Below are 13,249 nucleotides of genomic sequence, written 5' to 3'. Positions count from 1 at the left end.
AGTATTCTGCATCCGCCAGCAAACCACATTGATATAAATCTGGTAACTTTAATAAACCATTAGAAAATTCTTGAAAACAATATAAAATATAACGCACCTGAAAAGCAAATATCGATTGCATCTTCAACTTCCTTGCGCGATGGATGTTTTCCACAAGCTTCAAAAAACTTCTTTATATCTTCATACGTAAAAATGCCAACACTCCCTTGTTTTTTCCCTTTTGCAATTCTATCATATTCAATCTCGTACTCTGAAAGCCAAAAAGGTTTGTTATGTGCATAAAGCTACTAAACATCACAAGAAAATAGACTGGAATTAGGTTTAATTACTAGTCGAAAAAGAAAAACCATTATTCATTCTCCCCTTTCAAAGTCCTACGACGTTGACTGGGTCAATAAAAAAATACTTGTGTGAAGAATTTTTTCGTCATCTTGCTACAGCCATTTTGGGTCTAAAAACTTCTTCAAGCCACAATATATTAATCTGAATTTAGGGGGCTATGTTTCATCCAATAGTATAGATCCGGTCATTCTATAAACGTCATGAAAACAGTCAATCTCTCACCATCGTTAAAGATCAACCATTGATTATTGAAAGGGGAAAGTGAGCAATAATTCAAAAGGGCAATTTCAAAGAAATGTTTTCATATATCAACAGTAAGGCCAAATGGTTTAATAGAGAGTGGATTCACCACTAGGATTCAGGGATTGGCATCTATTTTTCATTTGATCCCGCCTTCAAAATCTATACTTCTTCTTTTTACAGTGCTGGCAGTACTTAATTCTGCAGATCAGTTTCAGATATATTACACGCTAAATCCTCCTTCACTCCTCCTTGTACTCAGGAGTATATGTGGACACGTCCCGTTTCTAGGCATCCTTTTGTGAAGTTTTACAGGCTGTGCTATGGATTTTGACAAATTATTCGGTTAAACAGTCGTATTGACCTAGAGAACAGAGAGGACAAGTTGCTGATTCAATGACTGTTCAAATGAACAGAATTCTCTGCATCAGAAAATTGGCATGGTGCTATACGATCCTTTTTGTGCCTCTGCACTTTCGAATTTTCGTCGTCCATGGATGAAATTTCCGTTTCTCAAGCATGAAATGTATAAAATAATTTGCATCATCAAAGCTAACTTACTGTTTCTTTTCTCGATGTATTCCAAAAGCTCATCAAAAGCAATTATTGCCTTTGAATCCTTTTCCCCATGCCTCTCCATTATTCTCTGCAGGTGATCTCTGTACGTGTTTAGGAAGCCTTTGAAGTCAAGCGTCCTTTTCATGGCCTATAAAACAACAGGAGGGTGATATTTGGAAACACTGGAATATCTTATTATGAAACGTGAGAAAATGCTAACTCTTTCAGTTGCCCTTTATTTGTCCCTTTTATTTGATGTTTTCCTTTTTGAATGAAACTTGTCCCTTCAAAGATAGGACTGTGAGAAAGCGATTACAATTTTTTCATCAAATGAAAATATCACGAAAGCCCTGGATCTAAAGTAAAATAGAGTGGAAATACCTAACACAAAGTGCATGCATGAAAGGATGTTTCGGAGTTAAGCATAGATGGTACCACAAAGGGCAATATCATGAGACTCACAACAAAACGATTTTTAGACTAAATGTTTTTCGTCATACTTGCAAGGATCCCTATCTCAAACAATCAAACTGCTCTGCTAAAAAACATTGCAGTTAAAAACGTAGCATTACATTACAGGTTGTCAATTGTGACACTTTGAAAATGAGGCATCTACTGAAAATGAGGCTACCATGAGTCTTTGTTGGAGCAGTCTGAACACTATATTCAAAACGCAGTCATTTGAAAACGGATCAGTAAGAACGGACAACGTTTAGTCAACAAAAACTGGAATAAGCCAGTACCGAGCAGTGTGAGCATAATCCCAAATATAAGATCGAGATATGCTAGACTAGGAATGTTAAATTGACATTAACTAGTTATCTTACAGTTCATAAAATGAAGATATTGCGGTTCATACCGTAAAGGGGGCTACAGTTCCGCATCAAAAGGAATACCTGGGTATCACAAATATCTACCTTTACGACTTTCGTAATCAGAAAATTCTCTTTTATCGACCAAAGTAGTTATCTTACCTTACTTTTTGCATTTTGGTAAAATTTGCGCACTAACCAACCACGTACGAACCTAAAGTAAGATGAAATTGAAAGAAATAGCAATACGATTAAGGAGATCAATCTGATTACATCATATTTCAGAGAAGAATGGAAACATGCCTTATAGGAAATAAGTAAGCGTGAATAATTCTAAGAGTTTGATAGGAAAGTGTACATTCGTAGCCTCATACAACAAAATGTGAAAAACAAGATTATTGTCATATGTGGGAAAATTCAGTAAGCATTTATGTTGTAATTGAGCTCCATATAAAAGAATTTCACTGTACATAGCATGCCTGAACATCAATTTATCAGTATATATGAAGAAACCTACGGGGGGTGGATACCCTGATTTTTATGCCAACATGTTAATTGAAACATAAACAAAAGAATATATACAAATCCTCAGTGTGAGAAAGGAAATTAACCTTCGGTCTTTTCGAAAAATTTTACAACTTGAAAAGACCATTTTGAATAAAAATTCAAAAGGTTTTCTTTCCTGATACAACGAAAAAATCATTGAGTGCTTCTTTGTGATTGACAATTTACTTACCTCTGGATAGTAATTGCAGCTGCCTTCATTTGTGCCTTTGTGGGACTTTTGTCGTGGAAAATTCTAAAAAGAATCAATCCTAGCCCTTCACTTATAAAATGTATAAAATATTGCATTAGATAAGCCAACTAAACTACATTCATTTTATTTCAGATCAGAAACTGAACTTAACTGATCATTTTGCATCAAGTAGGTTAAAAAGTAGCAGTTGTAAAAAAGCATGGATAGGAAAAGATTGAGGTTTCATAAATTTGCGATTCCAAGATATCAAATGAATTCCCAGAATTTGATAGCTACGCTCTCTGGTGTCTAAAATCAATAAAAAGGCCGATGTACATATCTAACATTCATTAATCAAATCTAGCTAAAGTTTTTTGAAATGCCTTTTTCGTCAAAATTGTAAAATATGTTAGCTTAAGAGTCCGTGCAAATTCTTAACTTGTGAGAAGACATGTGGAATCCTAGAATATCCAACAACAACATAAAATGCCAGCCAACATTTATGATTTAGGCTTTATTAAGTTCTATATACTGTTCATATCTTTTCCATAATTCAACAACTTCCACCTCAAATCGTACAAAACATGGAAAATATGTATCTATACGTCACGACTGAAATCTAACAAGCTCCCTCTTTGATATTGATTATTAAAAACGCCCCCTCCCCCAACCCAAAGAAGCTCTGATCACGAATTATCCCCCATCTTTAGCAACAAATTTTGGAAAAGCCCCTAAGGCTTGTTGGAATTGTTACGGTATGTATAGAACAAACATTATCCAAAGACAGAGAGTGAGATGGTCGAATTCAACCTTAAAAATTTTCGCTGGTGTTCAAAAACTCTGACAATGATTGAACATATTTAGAACTCAAGCCTTTTTCCTCCCTTCCGATTACGTTAAAGCTGGTGCAGCTTACCCGAAATATTCTTTTTGCGTCGAAGTATTATCAATTTTGTAGGGAAAATAAGTACCACAATAACAGAAAACAAAATATTATTACTCGTGTATGGCCTTCGAAGCACTGACTTTCCGCATCCTGTCATCCTGCTTGACCTGGAGTTTTATCAGTCTAGAAACAAAAGAAATTGGATAGTAAAACAAGCCACAATAGCATCAATAAATTTATATTGCTATTCAATTTCATTTAAAAAGGATTGAAAGAAAAACCACGAATAACCAGAATGAATCAGAGCACCGATTTATAAACAGCACTTTGTTTTTTTGCTACATTTAGGAAGGTTTGCCACATTCAGCTTATCGCTCAAAGAGCGTATTCTTTCTTGAAAAACATGAAATACAAATATATTTTTAGTTTCCTACTTTATAGTATAAGTATGATGCAAAAATAGGCCTTAAAGGTGATTTACTTCTCTAGGGGTAACTTTGAGATTGTTTTCACATACCTTTCTACTTTGAAAGTAAAATAACTGATAATGAATAGATTATACAAAAACAAGGCAAGTCAAAATTGCTTGTAATGAGAATTAAATGAAAATGAATGCATATTGCAGCACTGAAAGATTTGTAGAAACAATGGGAAGAAAGAACAAAAGTCATACTTCTTATTACGCGTCTGAGCTTTAAACATTCGCTCATTGTCTTTTTTCTTCAGATGCTCCTTGTACGTTTTTTCCCATTCGACAATGTCGACTTGAGGAGGGCGCTGGCTAACGTTGTACTCGATCATTCGCTTCCTTGTTAAGTACCCTCGCATAGCACTGTGTAGTAAAAGAAAGTATTATTGACAAAACGATACAATAATCAAAATTTTTAAACTGCACAGGTTTTCGAATTGTAAAATTAATCAGTTAATGAATAAATTAATTAATGAATTAATGAATGAATTATGCATTAATCAATTAGTTAAGGGATAGTTGGGCGCTGAAAACAACAAAACTGCTTAGGGATATTCAAAATTGATTTTTGCTTGAAGCCAACCTTATTCTTTGCATGTAAATGACAATATTAGTGAAAGAAATCACACATGTAGTATATCATAAAACTAGTTTTTGTGTTAAATAGCCTCTTGGTCTGAAACAAAGCTCATAGTAGGCCATTACGTGTTTATCTGTTTATGAAAGTGAGCAGACTACCATTTACCTTTGTATTTTAATTGCAGCTCTCTTTTGCCGATCCTTTTCTGCATGTTTCAGCTCACGAGCATACTTTCTCGCCATATAGCCTCTGAATATCCTATCAAATTTAAAACGTCATTGTCAATAGCACTAATACCTAAGCATTAATCTTGCAGATTTCAATTATTTTACCTTAACAACAAGAAACTCCTGTGAAAAGTTCCCCTTTTCTTTCAACAAACATTGCCTTATTGAGATACCAAAAAACCAACTATAAAAGTGACTTCTATTACATATTTTCATTTATCCTGTCCGGTCAAAATTGAAAGCTTACTATATCAACTCCTAAGTTTAATCGGTCTGTTTTGCAGTGCCAACCAAGGTTTGTCATTTTCCTAAAGGCATGTCTGGCTCTTTTCTTTCTTTTTTATATAAAATGTTCTTTTAGTTTCTTTGCTTTTATTGGGCGGCTCTTTCTCGATTAGTTTATCTACTTAGAGAGTCCCCCTTAATCAATCAATATTATATACAATTATGTAATGTCATTTCTTTGTTTAGTTTATATTTTTGTATTAAATATTTTTAATTTAGTTGTACTTATTGTACTGTAACCTTGTAAATTGTATGTAATGATTGGTAATCAAATGAAACTTGAAACTTGAAACTATCCTTAATTTCAAATAGCTTAATACTTGCTCATGATTCACCAAAAAAGGATAGCTAATACACGGATAAAAGAATTCAAAAATACCTTTGGATGTCAACGGCAGCATTTGTTTTTCTTTGACGCTGGTAGTCATCTTCAAGTGCCGGCTGAAAAATAAACAAGCTTCATAAAACAAAACAAAATCAACTGAAATAATATGACAAACGATAAACACACAGAAAAGCGCAGAACTGAATAAGACAAAGGTAGATTGGCTTTGAAAAAAATATTACTAATGTACTGAAATGTCATACTGGAACATAAGAAGTTCATGGCATATTCCTCAAGCATTCTTGTGATTACGAAAAAAACAATATCGCATTCTAAATATTCAATATATATGTTCTACAAGAATTCTTGATGGTGGGTGCGATTTCTCAAGAATGAAAGTTAATAGCAACAAAAAGGGGGGTTTAAATTCTAATATCCTGGTTGTAAAACATAAAAATTTTTAAGATATTTATATAGAAAAATTCAACGGAAAAACAAACTTTCGAAACACTCAGAAAATATCTGAAAAAGAAATACATGGAATTCTTACATTATCATCAAAGCAGTAATGCGAGAACTTATTCACGCTGAAAACTTGATCCACTTGTTCTTCAGTTGTGCTCTTTGCATGGGAATGAGGCCGTCGAGTCGACTGCGCGGATTCATGCCTGCTAGAGCGCGCAGAGCCAAGCCTATTGGACGCTTTCGAACATGCTGAAAGAGGCCTACTCTTGTTAAGCGACAGGGGATCGCTTCTCTCCTTGTACTGACTGCCTGGTCTGCTTATTTTCTGAGTCTGCGGCAAGGACTGTGATGGTGATTTTCCGCCAACACTCTGAGATTTCTCTCCGACTTGAACAGCATGGCCTTCAGCTTTCAGTGGAAAATAACCACCTAAAACAGAATCAGAATGAGCAAATCCTCCAAGCCATGTAGCCGGTTCCTATGAGGTTTCCAAATTTGCTATCTATTATTTATAAGGATAAAAATATCTGGAAAAAACAGCAGCGATTGATGAAAAATCACGGCCTGTGATGGAACGAAGTGACTAAGCTTAAGAAAAAAACGGTCTATTGGAGCTGAGGTTTCGCCCCTACACATTCTCAAAGAGTTTTTGAAGAAGTCTGTGGGTTTTATAAGTTTTTTTGAAATTCAGACTGCGGTGAAGAATTTGATATTTAAAACAACACACCAGGCACACTGATAATAGGCTTGAAGAAGGGCTTTTGACTGGAGAAAACATTCTAGTTAAAAAAGAGGACTTTCGAAGGAAAAGAAAATCAAAACTTCAAGGTAGCCGTAAATACATTTTTAGACTTATTCAATTTCTAGACCGGTCTCTAACAAATTGAAGGTTCACCTGAGAAACAAGGATTGTTGAAGCAAAATTATAAATCAAGTTAAAAAATGATAGAATTTCAATAGAACTTTAAAACATAAATCAAAAGCTTTTAAAACAATTTCAAGGAAGATCTTCCGAAATTCGCTAGGACAAGGGTCTCATTTTTGGTTAAAAATTTCAGTAAGCATTTTAGCAGAGACGACGGCCGACGGTTATGGAGGGGGGAGGTCAGTTGCCCTCCTTGCCCTCGGAAATCTTCGCAATTACCTTTCTTATCCCTCTGTTGTGTAATGTTTTGTTCAGGAAAAGAACGCTAGGACCCAGGCCCTATATACTGTTAAGTTAGTTGATTTATGTAAAGTATGTTCGAAGTACACCATCGTTTTGGGTTATCTAAAATTTGCCTATTAGGCCACCATAAACATGAATATAACATGTTGTACCACAGCGTAAATGTAAACACAAATAAAAATACAAATATGAAAAAATAACTAAAAACATGAATAAATGAAATCAATCAATATATATAATCAATGAAATCAGATGAAATCAATGGATAAAAACAAATATAAATAAAAAATATATATAAACATTGATAAATACGAATATAAATAAAGATAGCTTTCATAAAAAAATCTAGACCATCATACCATTGTACTGATTTAGCCAATCAAGCTTATTAATCTCTCTGCTCCCTACGTCAGGGGTGTTTGGAGAGCCTCTTTGTGTGCTCAAAGTCTCGGTGAACCTTCCAGTTTCCCACTGAGCCTTTTCCCCTCTATCATCGCCAATGAGATACAATGGTTGAAAGATGTTCAGCACATCAACATCGATTTGCTTCACATGGTACTTTGGCCTAAACAAAATTGTTCATTGTAGTTTTGAAGAACACACAAAGAACACATTATGTCTTGAGTATGGGAACTGCTACAGAAACGTATCGACAAAGTTTTCTTCGTGATATGATTCTATGATTTTGAAACTGCCTTCACGAAATTACATTTAGTTATGGACGCCCTCTATTGAGGATATTGGCGTTTTGGTAAAACGGCGTTTTCTTTAAGTCAAAAGGGGGTGACCAATGAATTTTTATCTTACAAGTACAGCCTAGTGACTGGCGCCACCCCTGATAAACTGAGGTTTTAGGGCTGAAAGGGTAATTTGGACTTTTCAGATAATAACAAAAACGCAAAACAAAACAAAAATCTTTAAAGCTATCTTTTCACTGATTGTATCTAACAAAGAGCCATTATTTTTGATAACATTTCCTGTTTATTTGGCCATTGAGCATAGATTGAGCAAAGAGCTTGGAATAAGTGGTTACTTTGGAAGTCAAAATCCCTTAAAGTGTGTACCGATATTCTTCGTTAAAACTTTTTGAATGCGCGGAAAATAGAATGAAAACAAAGACGATAAATAAACAAACTTTCTAAGGACCACATGATCAATTTCAGAATTTTAGAAACTATTTCTTTCCTGTTTTTGTCTGCCATGAACATCTGTAATATTATCTGATTTCTGAACGAGTGGAGGCTAATAACTAGGGATCCCCATCCTTTCAAATTTCATATATTCGTTAACGCGCATCTATAATCGACGTTCTACCGAAAGTTAATAATTGGCTTGGGTTTGTCTGTGAACCTGGTAGTCCTAATTATAAAAAGAATATATGCAAGGGGCCTCTCAGAGGTAAATTATCATTCGCCTCTTAAGGATGCGGGGGCGCAATGGTTGTTGCGGAGTTATTCAATATGACGTCATATTGATAAAACGAATTAACATGACGATTTATTCTTTACCTAATTAGCAAAGTTTTTCAGATATGCTTAGCTTATCATACTTTGATGATTGCAAAAGATTTCGAGAATATTTTTGACAAAAGAAGAAAGTAATTTGAGGAAGATGGGGAATATTTTCTCTTGCTGCGCAAGTAGAAAATCGTGTAAAGTTGAGCCGTTTGAAAAGAAGGTTTCGCCAGTTAATCGCAGTCCGCCGTCCATTGAGAAATCTCGCGCGAAGGCCACCGCTGACATGAAGGCCATCGAACAGATGTTTGCAGCCAATTGTCAAGCGAAAGCGGTCAATGAGGTGGACAATGTCGAAGACAGCAGCAGTGAAGATGCTGTATCTATTGGAACGCGCCCGAGAAACCCAAGTCCACCTTCGAACGAGGGATTGAGGACACCTGAAATACTCGAGGCAGCGCACTTACAAGACGGAAGTTCGGAAGCTTCAACGCCGTCTATTCAAGAAGTTAACGGGGTAGTCCCTGAAAGAATTGGGCACCAAAATAATGTAAATACTTATCTGCTTTATATGTTTCGCTTATTACCCTTTCTCGGGATATGTAGCGCTATATTTCACATCAAAGAATCAGTCTTTATAGTACGACACATAGCATAAATGAATAAACATCTATTGTTGGGTTGAGTAAAATGTTTCTTGGTATAAAAGGGGCGTGACTTAATAATGACGGGCACTATATGAAACCACAAGATCAAAAATATTTGTAGCCTTTAGGCCACGAAGTTACCATTTTATTTTGTTTTTTCTGCTCAATAACACAGAGACAAAGATGTAAGAGCACCATTTATAAATTAGAAGAGCATCTGTATGGAAAAATAACTACATTTTAGAATGGTATCAAAAAGATTTTTAAAAAAAGTAAAGAATAATGCATCCATTGATAAATATATACTGTTATGATTCAGGATATGCAAGAAGAGGACGAAAAGTTCGTCCCAGTACAAGACAGAAGCCAATTAGAAAATCCACAAAACACTGGAGCAGGAAGAGAAACTGGGACAGGTGAAGAAAATATAGCTGAACTGAAGGAGAGTTTTCCGGTAAACGATCAACACAGTCAGCTTATAGTTGAGCACTTTGAAACAGACGCTGTGCCTGGAGAAGCTGCAGGTGTAACTGCCAATGACTTGATAAAGGAGGAACCAGTGAAAAAGGGCAGTTCAAATGTTCCATTTTATCCATACAAACAGGAGTCAAAACAGGCACAGCAAGGTACCTACGGCGGATGCCAGGAAACAGGACGTTCCAGACGAAACCGAGTCATAGTGGTACAAAGCTATGGAAGCAGTGTAGGTGCTAGAAATGAGATCTACGGCAGGCCAATGGCTTCATACAGTAGACACTTAGTGGGTGAGGTGAAAAGGAATGAACAGTTCATGAATCAAAGCATAAATGGGGTGCAAGAGCATGGAAATGTGACCCAGGACCCGCTAAGGCCTGGCTATGGCACAAGAGGCCTCCAGCTGGGAGGCAATTCTCTTATGTTGGCCCGGAGTTATGAGGATGCTTGGCGCAACATGAGAGGCCTTACAAGCCCTACTGAGCCAGATGAATTTGCCTTTTCCGACTGCACAAATCTGTCAGCTCCAACGACACCAAACTTTGAGGTGGCATCAATGTCAAGGTAAGTAAAGTGACTCAAACGATAAAATTGTTTGCTATAATTTGTTTAAAAGAGGCTTTGAAAGTTTGATTCTGAGGGGGTCTTCTGAGCAGGGTTTCGTTTCTTAAAAAATGATGCATTTTGCACAGGAAAAGAAGACGGTAAATAGAAAGGTAAAGATAAATCAGAAACGAATGAGAAAATGAAAGTAAACACTTAAAAAAACTTAGGAAGAAAACTCAGTGTTTTATTAACCTTTGTCTTACAGCTCCCATTGCTCACCTCGAGTACTGCCAGCACAAGGGGTGACAAACTTTCACCCGACGCATGCTTTTTCCAACGACAATGACTATATATTCGAGGAGGAGGGTGAAGAAGATAACGAAGACAGTGAAGTCAATGATGAAGTTAGTGACACTGATGACATGTCAGAGGTAGCCCAGCCGGCAGTCTATGAGCAAGTTGGTAATGTGCGGCGTATCACGGTGCAACCAGCTAATGAAAGTTCCTATGGCATGCTAGAAGCATTGCAATGCCACCACGGAAAAAGGAAGTCATTTTGTACATTGTGTACACGCCCAACTGGGAGGGTTGGGAGAGAGTTTAAAGCACAACAAGACAACTTAAAGCGCGAGAGAGAGGAGAAAAAACGAAAGATGGTCCGATTTGAATAAAAAAACTTCACAGTGGCTCCAAAAAGCCAAAGCTTACAAGAGAAATGAAAGTTTGGGTAAAACTAAAGAGATTTGATAATACCTGGGCAAAGTTGAAGGGTGACTTGATATGCAAAATAACTAAACTATGAAAAGAGACTTTGAAGATAAAAACCTTGAAGAGTAATGTGTTTCAGAAAACCTATGAAAGAATGTTGCAGATTTGGGAGAAAAATCAAATGAATATGGTTTTTAAAAGTATACAGTTTAAGAAATTAGGGGGCAGTAAAAGAGCTACCTTGATTCAGAACACCAGCTGGAGATAAAATTCCGAAAAAGGCTAACAGCAGAAAGTCTATAGCCTGGTAGAATACAAGCTGGGCACCAAATTGAGATGCCACAGTGCTCATATGGCTGTTCAGAGAATGAATAGAGACGGCCAGGGACTTAAATTCTCAATGCAATCTTCGATTGAAGTTAGAATCATTCATGTCGATGCAGAACGTTCGGTCATTAGTTCTCCGTTCCCTGGATATAAAGGGCCAGAGTTCAATACCGGCATTTCTGATGGAGAGCTACAGCAAGCATTGGAGAGATGAATGCCCAATAACTTTAACAAAAACTATCGCATGCTGTTGCACTTAATTAGAATCTGATGAAAGTGGAAATTACTGCGAAGAAACTTGATAAAGTATGAAGTATATGTGCACCGAGCATTCCTATGGATTTATTACAATTGATGTAAATAATATACAAATCTGACTAAAAATTCTCTTTTTTTTTCGCCTCAAGCTAGAGCTTTGCATAGCTACGTAATATGTTCTTGCTAATAAGAAGGAACAAAAACTCTAATCCTAGGAAAAAAGGGAATAAAAATCTGAAGGAGTAGATGTTTTGGAAACACAAATTTTGCTTGGAAATATGCAGAGCAAAAATGATAGTATTTTAACTTGCTGTCTGCTAAAATGCATGAAGAAATTGCTTTGATAAATCGATAAAAAAATTTGACATTTGCAACTTGGAAATTAATTTGGGTGCTTTTGATTTTGCTTTATGACCATAGCCACACTTGGGGAAAAATATGCTTATACGTATGAAGACTTTTCATGAATGAGAATTCTATCAAAAATTTATGGCAAAATTAATGAAATTTTAAAGTACTTTTGCTAAAAGCCGAGGGATTAATACAACATATTGACATCCAAATTTGGACAAATCCAGACGTCATCAACTCTGTTACTATATTCTCTCCCCTCCCCCTTACAATGTTAACTTCTTGATCAAAAGTATTCCTGCTTCCAATCCTTGATAGATTGCCACTGACAATTATTTATAGCTATGCCAGTACGTGCCAAAATTCGAAAAATTTGGCAACGATGGGGGCACAAACAATTCATGTTCGCTTTAACCTTTGAACCAAATAAGATACCTCAAAGTACCCCGGCTCATATTGAAACCATTTTAAAGATCTTTTTATTATGCAAATTTGGATGGAACAGCTGTTCAAACGGTGAAAAGTTTGTTTAGGTGCTCCAATAATTTTTGCTGGGACTGTTGTTTCCTACATGGGAAATTTTTTTAGACTAGAACTATTTTAGAAATTAGTAGATTTCTGATGATTAGTTCCTCTGCAGGGGTTGCAAGATCATGGTATGTAAGCCTCTCAAAGGTTGAGACGAGAAATGAAGAAGCTCCGTTGAGTGGGCCTTGGCATGACACTCCCTGAAAATACATCAAGGTGATCCATGATTTAGCAACCAAGTCCCAAACAAAATATAATATAAATATGATTGATAACAAGTTGGTACCTTTTGTTTTCTGACAGCTCTGATGAAAATGCTAAAAACAACAAAATCTTGATTAAACAGCTGGAAAACTTCAGGATGATCAAGTATAAACGAAACAAAAATACAAAGAAAAACTTTACTCCAATAAAGAAAACAAAAAGGCACTAAAGTACGTTAAAGAAATGTATACAGATTTTTAAAACATACTGTAATAACTCAAATACCCCCCTCCCTTTGGAAAAATTCAATACTCAGTACTGTTAAAATTTAAGAGGAGGGGGTTATTCAAGAATGGTGCATATTGAATAGGGTGGTTAGTTGAATTATTATTGTAAATAGCTCTTATACATGCTAATCATAGGATATCAAAACGATTAACCTATCCAGTAACGACTCTTATAGGTCCTATGAAAGCTCCAGCACTTGGAGAGAACTAAAGTCTTTCCATCATAAAATTCAGGAAATTGAAATGCGTTTTCAAAAGATAGAGCAAAGAAGAGTGCCATAGGTACAAAATAATATGATGTGGATAAAGAAACAAACCAAATAATCATGCTTCTTTTATCATTCGAAAATTTCCATGCACTTTGCAACCTGC

At 35.9% G+C, this 13,249-nt stretch overlaps 2 protein-coding genes across 2 annotated transcripts in view; one reads left to right on the top strand and one right to left on the bottom strand.

The window, feature by feature from the left end:
• Window positions 1–13,249, bottom strand: part of LOC135686054 (uncharacterized) — a 33,582-nt gene that overhangs the window by 834 nt on the left and 19,499 nt on the right. Inside the window, exons 16-26 of the mRNA XM_065202204.2 lie at window positions 12,673–12,703; window positions 7,453–7,658; window positions 6,011–6,354; window positions 5,515–5,576; window positions 4,789–4,881; window positions 4,248–4,406; window positions 3,689–3,757; window positions 2,689–2,751; window positions 2,115–2,166; window positions 1,144–1,288; window positions 98–250 (exon numbers count right to left, since the gene is read on the bottom strand). Coding sequence (XP_065058276.2) covers window positions 98–250; window positions 1,144–1,288; window positions 2,115–2,166; window positions 2,689–2,751; window positions 3,689–3,757; window positions 4,248–4,406; window positions 4,789–4,881; window positions 5,515–5,576; window positions 6,011–6,354; window positions 7,453–7,658; window positions 12,673–12,703 — 1,377 coding nt within the window. The remainder of the gene's footprint in view (window positions 1–97; window positions 251–1,143; window positions 1,289–2,114; window positions 2,167–2,688; window positions 2,752–3,688; window positions 3,758–4,247; window positions 4,407–4,788; window positions 4,882–5,514; window positions 5,577–6,010; window positions 6,355–7,452; window positions 7,659–12,672; window positions 12,704–13,249) is intronic.
• LOC135686059 (uncharacterized) lies at window positions 9,505–11,559 on the top strand. Its single transcript, XM_065202210.2, has 2 exons — window positions 9,505–10,232; window positions 10,480–11,559. The coding sequence occupies exons 1-2, from the start codon at window positions 9,505–9,507 to the stop codon at window positions 10,883–10,885; spliced, it is 1,134 nt and encodes a 377-aa protein (XP_065058282.2). The 3' UTR covers window positions 10,886–11,559.

Source organism: Rhopilema esculentum, chromosome 6, assembly GCF_057945365.1.
Source record: "Rhopilema esculentum isolate cy_ngs chromosome 6, ASM5794536v1, whole genome shotgun sequence".
Lineage (NCBI taxonomy): Eukaryota > Metazoa > Cnidaria > Scyphozoa > Rhizostomeae > Rhizostomatidae > Rhopilema > Rhopilema esculentum.
This window is presented reverse-complemented; position numbering and strand designations above follow the sequence as displayed.

Excerpts from the sequence above, each read along its gene's own strand:
- LOC135686059 (XM_065202210.2), top strand. The coding sequence starts at position 9,505 with ATGATTCAGGATATGCAAGAAGAGGACGAAAAGTTCGTCCCAGTACAA. Across the intron at positions 10,233-10,479 it reads GAGGTGGCATCAATGTCAAG|CTCCCATTGCTCACCTCGAG; the intron begins GTAAGTAAAGTG and ends TTTGTCTTACAG.